We start from the raw sequence: 8,649 nt of genomic DNA on the forward strand, positions 1-8,649 counted from the left end.
TTTTTTTTTTTTTTTTTGTTTATTAGTAGCAATAGATATTGTTGTTTCTCTTGTCGTTCAATAGACCAATCCCCCAGTTCGACATCGAAGGTGTGGGACACAAACCACACACGGATTAAAGAATGACAGGTAAAAATATGAATAAACACAACTATTATTAATAAAGAAGGAGCCTGCGTACGTGTGTGAACGAATTCGTGGGAATATATATATATATATATATAGACCACAGTAAAAAAAAAAAGGCAAACTAAGATAAAAATAATAATAATAATCACAATAAAGGACGCAAACAAAGGGAAGATTAACAGATATTTGTTTTTTCTTCACCTCTCTGTGTTTCGTTACTTGTTTTTAGTTTTTTTTTTTTTTTAGTTTCTTTTATCGTTATCCCTTCTCTTAGCAAATACTTATGTAAATATATGCAAAGATCTTTCCTTTACCTGCTTTTTTTTTTCTTTTTGTCTGTCCGCTAGGGAAAGGGACTCAGATAAATTCCTATGTACTATATTGCAATGATTACGTTTCAGATCAACATAATAAGTGTAAAGAAGAAAAAAAAAACAAGAAAGAATAATGCCAATACAGGTTAAAAAAAACAGATAAATAATTAGAATGACAAATACAGAGAAAGCAACAACAACAAAAAAGAATAACGACAAACGACAATACCTGGGTAACAAACACATCACAGGACCTTGAAGGGTTACACCAACACAAATAGTAGGTCCTTAATCATACACAGCAAATGCTTTATAGTGAAAAGAACCAGAAGGTTCATATAATCGAGGTAAAAGAAAAAAGAAAAAAAAAAAAAAAAACACCATGATTAAATTGCACAAGTAAAACAAATCCAAAATATTATTATACAGTACCTTCATCTTGAAATACAAGTGCGATAAACCAGTACACGGCTTCTACCTCAGATACCTCTGTGGATCTCTTCACAACTTTCTTCGGAGCTACCTCTTCAGTTGCAGAGAGTAATGCCCCTCCTGAGGCCTCAGGATAATCAACCCATACAGAACCATTCTGCATCATCCGCTCTAATACTGCCTGCACTCGGTGTGGTTGCCACATCAAACGTTCTTCCAGCTCCTTTTGTGTGAGTGCTACACATTGTGCTTTTAGCGGAATATCTGAATTATTACTAATACCTGTTTCTTCTTCATAGTCATTTTCACCATTATCCACATCTCGTTCTGTGGTGACACCACCCCCTTGAATTCGTGATAATCCCACACGATGCATATTTAAAGTGGGAAACACTACAGGTTTTGGTTTCACTTCATTCTTATCTCGTGTGGACCGATACGCTTTTATTCGTTTTGCTTGTTCTTCTAAAACACAATTGAGCAGCGGCACATCGTCAGCACTTCGACTTCCATCTGGAGTTGTTTGAATGTATTTAATACCAGCAAGCTCCACAACGTTATACCCATCTCCCAGTACATGGAGTTTATCCAATGCCATGCAGACATCCCCTTCTGTAATGACGCTTTTTTTGCTGCGTCCTTCTCCATCCCCATCATACTGCCTTTTCACAATCTGCACAATACGCCGTAAAGGGACATAAGCCCCACAGAACTTCCTCTCCCGCATACACGCCTCCACCACCTTCCCTGCGAGGCCGTAGTAAAAGTCCCCGAGTCCGAGCAGCCCGGCAAAGACATTCCGGCGGGAGGAGATGAGATCAACGCCGAGGGAGTCCGCGAGCTGCCGGAAGCGGGCGCGGACGACGGGGTCCCGCTCGATCTCCGCGCGGTGGTGGGCGGCGAGGCGGCGGAGTTGCGTCTCGAGGGCGTCGAGTTCATCCGCAATTCGCCCGACGCGCTCCGCCGTGAGCCGCGCCCCCAAATCCGCCATCCGCCGCTGCGCCTCCCCCCGCCGCTGAACATGCCCCACACCCACACCCCGCCGCATATATATTCAGAGAGAGAGAGAGAGAGAGAGAGAGACAACTGCAAAGAATAGATAAGAATAAAGAAGAAAGTAGAGAGAGAGAGAGAGAGAGAGTAAGAGAGAGATTGAGTTTGATTGGGGGTGTGTGGGGTAGGCAGGGTATAACTTTAAAATAACTCACCCTTTTTCCCACCATCTATCTACCCCCCGATGCGTTATTCGATTAACCTGCTCACAGACAATACATAAGAAATAAGAAAAGGAGAATATCTATATCTATACCTATATCTAATATATATATATATATATATATATATATATATATATATAGGTTTTTAACGAAGATATATGTCAACCATAATGATTGTACACGTCTGTGTGTCACCATCAGAAGTATCATATATAAAAAAAAACCCCCAAAAGATCCTCTTCTTACCATCTATTAGAGACGGAAACCTATACGACAAAAGCACTTTTTAAACGACATTTGTTCTTGTATGAAGAGGTGTATATTTGCAACTCTTCTCCTCCACCCCCAGTTAAGCATCGATACTTGAAAACGTCTTTTTATCTATAGAATAATAAAATTCACGGTTTCCAAAACAAAACAAAATGTCTGTAAACCCAAGAAAAACCACCCCCACAAACTTAACATTCAACCTCCAGACTCCATTAGGGAGGTTCATACAGGGATTGTATTTTATCGCCTCTTTCCTCCTCAACCAGTCACAATCACCAAAAGTGAAAGCTAACCCGTTACTAATCTAACGTAAGATATCAATAGTAAAGAAATACTACATCCAATTTACCAAAAGAAGTAATGTCCAAGTACCTTGTGCTGTATAATTCAAATGTTCAAGACCTTCAAATCCAGTTGCATAGTATCCCAACGGTTACTTGGAAAATAAGATCACATAAAAACCTTTACATAACTAAAGAAAAAGACTACAGCGCAAACACAATAAAGAATATTATCAGTATTACTAGTAGAAAAAGAAAAAGAAACAAAACAAAAAAAAAGGCACGCACAATATATACAGAGGAAAAAACGCAATACCAAATCAATAATACCATCAGAAAGAGAGAGAGAGAGAGAGAGGCACCGCCCACGAAACAAAGAAAAGAAAGAAAAAAAAAAGATATTAAAAAAAAAATTATTTCTTACATCATTTCTTCCAAAAAAGGAAAAAAAAACACGCGCACACACACACACACACATGTACCACCAGTTTTTCGCAAATAAGATGCATTAAGTCGAAATTAAAGATTATATATATATATATATATATATATATATAGTCGAAAATTACAATTAACCAAATTGTACGAATTGATTGGGCTTTGTAATGAGAAACAGCAAACATTATTCTTACTGTTCAAGGGAAAATATACTTAAAAAAAAGATCAACAAAAAAGAGAATTTAATCAGCTTAAAGTGCACGAGCACTTTATCATAGTAGTAGTACCTCTTTGAATTTTATAAAAATTTAAATCATCTTTAAGAATTTACCAGTAGAATCATTCGGATCGACCATTAAGGTGGTAAAGTATAGGAACCCATTCTAACCAAAACCCATACTAAAGGATGAATCAGTGGAAAGATGGGAAGATAAAAGAAAACAAACAAAACTTAAATCCTTTACATGAGATACCTCGTATATTCTTTTTTTTTTTCTATTACCACAGAAAGAAGCACCACGGGCCAAGAAAAAAAAAAAATCTTCCATATCCCATATTTCATTCAGAATCGAGATAACTTCCATCCCAAGATATATTTCTAACATAAGTGGATAAACAAAAAACAAAGAACATTTACAACAAATTTTATATCTTCTCAATTAAAAAAAAAGAAGAAAAGTTAAAATAACCACACAGAAACATATTGAATTTAATTTTCCTAAACACGAATACAGCGTGCCTCAAATTCTGGTGTTCCAAACTCCTTCAAACACTTCACAAACCACTCTGCGACCTTGATCTTGAATCCATCAGACAAGAAGGCACTGTGATTCGTAACAAGAATCTTGTCATTATCAATCTCCCAGATTGGAGAGTCGGCGGGCAGTGGCTCCTCTGCGAAGACATCGACAGCAGCACCGGCAATAACACCGTTCCGCAGTGCCATCACAAGGTCAACCTCGTTCTGTGTGATGCCACGGCCAATGTTGATGAAGATTGCGCTTGGCTTCATCATGGCAAAGCGTTCCTTGTTGAAGAACTCCTTTGTTTCCTCCGTACCTGGCAGGATGTTAACCACGAAATCGGATTCACGAATTACGCGGTCACGCTCTGCATCACCGTGCACCACGTGTACACCGAGTTCATCCACATTGGCAGTTGGGGCCGAGCGCTTCACACCTGTAACCTCCATACCCATTGCGACTGCAAGCTTCGCTGTGGCCTGGCCAATGTCACCATAGCCCAAAATACCCATCTTCTGTCCGCGCAGCTCAATCATGTTAAAGGGGTCCCACTTGTGCTCGGCGCGGCTCGCCAGCAGACGCCATGTCTTGCGGTTGAAGTACAGCATGGAGTAGATTACGTGCTCTGCCAGGACGGATGTGAATCCACCTCTACCATTCGTGAATGGAATTCCGTTAATCTCGGCTTGAAGTTCCTTTAGGCGGTACCAATCTACTCCCGCTGATATACTGTGAATCCATTTCGTTCTTCGCTCTTCCGTCGTTTTTTTGTAGTCATCACACAGGAACTTGATCGCGTCATGGCCTAGAGGGCCCAATACAAGCAAGACAAGTTTTTCACCAGACTGTTTTACACTATTAAACTCAATAGCTGGATTAGAATTACTTAAAACAATCCTGGAAAAGTTAATGTCTCCAATAAGGTCCCTAAAAAGCTCCACTCTTCCTTCAAAATGAGAACAAATGCAAAGAGTATATCGAGACATTAGCTTTCCGTTACGTAATAGTAAAGCAAAGTCCTTTAAACTGGAAAGGCAAAGAAGATAAGGGAAAAACGTCATTTGAAATAAAATAAGATCACTTGGTGAGCACGAATATACACAGCATTCTCATCTTCAAGCAACACTAGATAAAAGATAAACATTCACACGTCACTGTTACTCTATCTGTACTAGTTGGTATTACATGCGGATCTATTAGCGGACTAGTAAAATAAGTAACATGCTTTCATATCAACAAACTTACCAATTATTGCACTTCATAAATTGTAAAAACAATGTTAATTTTGTTTGTGGCAGAGAATAAAACATTATCTATCACACACCCTCCCCAAGAACATCCTTTCTTATAGTTTTCAACAAGAAAAAACCATGAGGGAATCAGTGCAAAGTAAAAGAATTGAGGCACTGTCGTATCGCAGTATCCGCTCTAAAACTACACTTCATTATAGAAAAAAAGTAAAGATATCAACATGACGTATCACTCCGGCATTCAGAAAGTTATCATATGGCGGTAAACGGACAGACACAATTATACAACAGACAAGTACCTCAACAAACACCTTGGAGATTGAATACTACAGTAAGCCACTCACAAAGGTCCAAACCTCTGCGCCATTATCATATATTCTCACAATTACTGGTAAATCCGATACGTCAACGCCAAAACCACAGCAAACATTATTCCACTATACCAGCAACCTCCTTCATAGACAACAAAAAAATTAACTAAGCATTGAAAAAGCCAAATTAAAAACTTTCACCAAAAAAAAGAAAACAAAACAAAAAACCATACTACACGAAAACAAACAATTACCACATGCTACCTCCTCAATAAAGAGAAAACTCACCCAATAAAAACCATCAAAGAAACATACACTTCTCAATAACTAATAAACACAGAAAAAAAATTAAAAAAAAAACAAAAACAGAACTCTCTTTCGTATGACAAAGAAAAACCAGAAAACATATTCCCTTCCTCTTTTAGAAGTGTTCCATTTTCATAATTCATCGTTTTCATTCTTTTCCATTCGTTCCATGTTTCTTTGCTTTTTCTCCCTTTCCTTATAACCCTGTAGTCACCCAAACAGTGAAAAAAAAAATATATATATATGTCGTTTTCTTTTGTTGTTAATTTTACCCTATACTACTTGCAATGCGTGCATTGACTCAGTAACCACGACCCAACTCCACAAGGTACGTATCCAGCTTCCCTGTCTTCACGTACTTCTCCACAAGTCCAATGAAGCGTCGAACCGACGAGGGAACCAGATCAACAGTCCTGTCTGCCGAGTGAGCGGACAGCAGCAACTTATCGTCGCCAATCTCCCAGATTGGAGAGTCGGCGGGCAGTGGCTCCACTGCGAAGACATCGACAGCAGCACCGGCAATAACACCATTCCGCAGTGCCATCGCAAGGTCAACCTCGTTCTGTGTGATGCCACGGCCAATGTTGATGAAGATTGCGCTTGGCTTCATCATGGCAAAGCGTTCCTTGTTGAAGAACTCCTTTGTCTCCTCCGTCCCTGGCAGGATGCTAACCACGAAATCGGATTCACGAATTACGCGGTCACGCTCTGCATCACCGTGCACCACGTGTACACCGAGTTCATCCACATTGGCAGTTGGGGCCGAGCGCTTCACACCTGTAACCTCCATACCCATTGCGACTGCAAGCTTCGCTGTGGCCTGGCCAATGTCACCATAGCCCAAAATACCCATCTTCTGTCCGCGCAGCTCAATCATGTTAAAGGGGTCCCACTTGTGCTCGGCGCGGCTCGCCAGCAGACGCCATGTCTTGCGGTTGAAGTACAGCATGGAGTAGATTACGTGCTCTGCCAGGATGGGCGAGTAGCAACCACGGGCGTTTGTGAAGGGGATGTCCCTCAGCTCCTTTGTGAGCTCATGCAACCTGTATGCATCAATTCCTGAAGAGAGACTGTGGATCCAGCGAACGCGGCGCTGCTCCTTTGGCAAATCGTAGTCATCGGTGAGGTACTCAATTGCTGTGTGACCAATGGCGCCAGCAACAACGAGAACAATAGGTTCATTTGATGCCTTCACGAGTTTGAAATCCTTAATAGGGTCTTCGAGAGACAATACCATATTTTTAAAGCCACCATGCTGGGTCACGTATGTAACAATGTTTTCCATCATTTCCTTCGTCAGACAAACTGCGAGGCACACGGTGCAGTTAGAAAGATCCTTCATACTTGGAATCCTTTTTTTTCTTCTTCTTAGAGCAAAACTTCAAAAATAATGAAAAAAAAACCACAGATTAATACAAATTAAAACAGCTCCACATACAAAAAAAAAAAAAAATAGGCCCCAAAATACCTTACACATATTTTTACGATGATACATCAACCAAATATTTAATATCCCGTGGTCGTAGAGGGCTGATAGCCCCCAAAAGGTTTACCATTTAAAAAATCTTTAGCANGGGGTATGAGGAAGATTAAAAATGATCTGTTTTCTTTTGCTTTCTATGGTTGATCAAGGAAGTACATACGGAGAAAGAAAGAAAGAAAGAAAAAGAAAGAAAAGGTAGGAAAATTTTTTGGTTGTAATTGTTAATTATTTGATTTTGTTGTGTTTGTTTGTTCGTTTGAGTTGGTTAAGTTAGTGTATAGGAGATTGAATGAAGAGGTTTATAGAAAATGTTTACATGTATGTAGACAGGAAGTTGTTGTTGTATATTTTTTCTACCTGTCTAATATTTTGTATGTAGTACATATGTTTTGGATGACATAAATGTTGAGGAATGATTTTTTCTAATTTATTTGAGTTGGTAATCTTCTCGAAGTTTTGTACGTTGCATTGGATCATCTTTGTAGGCCATGAACATTCCCCAACACTCACTGCTTGTTGCTGGGTATTCATCAATGTTATCTTTAAGGTATTCAGCTGTTACATCTATTGTAACGTTCTTAGTCGTGAGCATACGTTCTTTTTCTTGTATTCGTCCAACCGGTGGAATTGGAGGAGGTGTGTATCCGGTACTACGTGCAGTCTCTGTTAAACTCTTGTCTGCTTTAAGTGAACATTCTTGTAGGTACGCCATTCCAGTGGGAGACATACCTTTTTCAGATCTTGGTGAAACTCCAGGAGTTGATGAGAAACCACCAAAACCCATAGTACGACGTAGTTTATCTGTTTTTTCGCGTCTTGTAGAGATTCCTTCCTTGTCGAGTATATCCTTTAGTTTTAATGTCTCTCCAGGAGTAGTGGGGTCTGTATAACTAAGTTCCTGCACAGTAAGCTGACTTTGTGGAGGTGATGCAATATCCCCATGATAAAAAAGTAACTGTGGTGGAGCTTCAGCGCAAAAACATCCTGGTGGTTTAGCCGCGAGTAATTCCTCCTCACTGCTGGTGCCTTTGTATGATGATTTATATAAAGTTTCACCCTCCATTGGTGATTTCCCGGGATCCTTCAGGCCAAAGGAGGTACGTTCCTCCTGCCAGTTCCCCAGCAGCGTCGCACAGTGATACTCCGATTTGTGTCCGCTTGGACCAATAAGGCGAATACGCATGCGAGGATTCTGAGGCATTTTTCACACAAAATAATCTTTCGTAGAGAAATATATACTGAAAATGAATATATAAAATAAAATAAAAACACACACACACAGAGATCTTTCTTTTTTCTTTCTTTTTCTTGTATCTCACTGATTGAACTGTCTCTTGACGTTCTACTAGAATGTACTAAGTGATGCAAGAAGAAGGAGATAAATGTAAATTAGACATTGTTGCAAGGTCAAAAACAAGATGAAATAGTACCAAAAACAAAAAATCACTCACTTTCCCCTCTCTCTCTCTCTCTCT

General features: G+C 39.6%; 4 protein-coding genes across 4 annotated transcripts; all 4 read right to left on the bottom strand.

Annotated features, from left to right (window-relative positions):
• Positions 1 to 864: 864 nt before the first annotated feature.
• On the bottom strand, positions 865 to 1,923 carry TM35_000014350 (ESCRT-II complex subunit VPS22; the record flags this gene model as incomplete). Its single annotated transcript, XM_029021116.1, has 1 exon — positions 865 to 1,923. The coding sequence occupies one exon, from the start codon at positions 1,921 to 1,923 to the stop codon at positions 865 to 867; it is 1,059 nt and encodes a 352-aa protein (XP_028887624.1).
• A 1,876-nt stretch (positions 1,924 to 3,799) lies between these two features.
• TM35_000014360 (putative D-isomer specific 2-hydroxyacid dehydrogenase-protein) lies at positions 3,800 to 4,885 on the bottom strand (the record flags this gene model as incomplete). The annotated part of the gene is made up of 1 exon (XM_029021117.1): positions 3,800 to 4,885. One exon carries the CDS (start codon positions 4,883 to 4,885, stop codon positions 3,800 to 3,802), a length of 1,086 nt encoding a protein of 361 aa, XP_028887625.1.
• Positions 4,886 to 5,992: 1,107 nt separating this feature from the next.
• TM35_000014370 (D-isomer specific 2-hydroxyacid dehydrogenase-protein) lies at positions 5,993 to 7,033 on the bottom strand (the record flags this gene model as incomplete). Its single annotated transcript, XM_029021118.1, has 1 exon — positions 5,993 to 7,033. One exon carries the CDS (start codon positions 7,031 to 7,033, stop codon positions 5,993 to 5,995), a length of 1,041 nt encoding a protein of 346 aa, XP_028887626.1.
• Positions 7,034 to 7,601: 568 nt separating this feature from the next.
• Positions 7,602 to 8,375, bottom strand: TM35_000014380 (uncharacterized protein; the record flags this gene model as incomplete). The annotated part of the gene is made up of 1 exon (XM_029021119.1): positions 7,602 to 8,375. One exon carries the CDS (start codon positions 8,373 to 8,375, stop codon positions 7,602 to 7,604), a length of 774 nt encoding a protein of 257 aa, XP_028887627.1.
• Between the last annotated feature and the right edge of the window lie 274 nt (positions 8,376 to 8,649).

This window comes from Trypanosoma theileri, assembly GCF_002087225.1.
Source record: "Trypanosoma theileri isolate Edinburgh chromosome Unknown TM35_Tth_1_V1, whole genome shotgun sequence".
Lineage (NCBI taxonomy): Eukaryota > Euglenozoa > Kinetoplastea > Trypanosomatida > Trypanosomatidae > Trypanosoma > Trypanosoma theileri.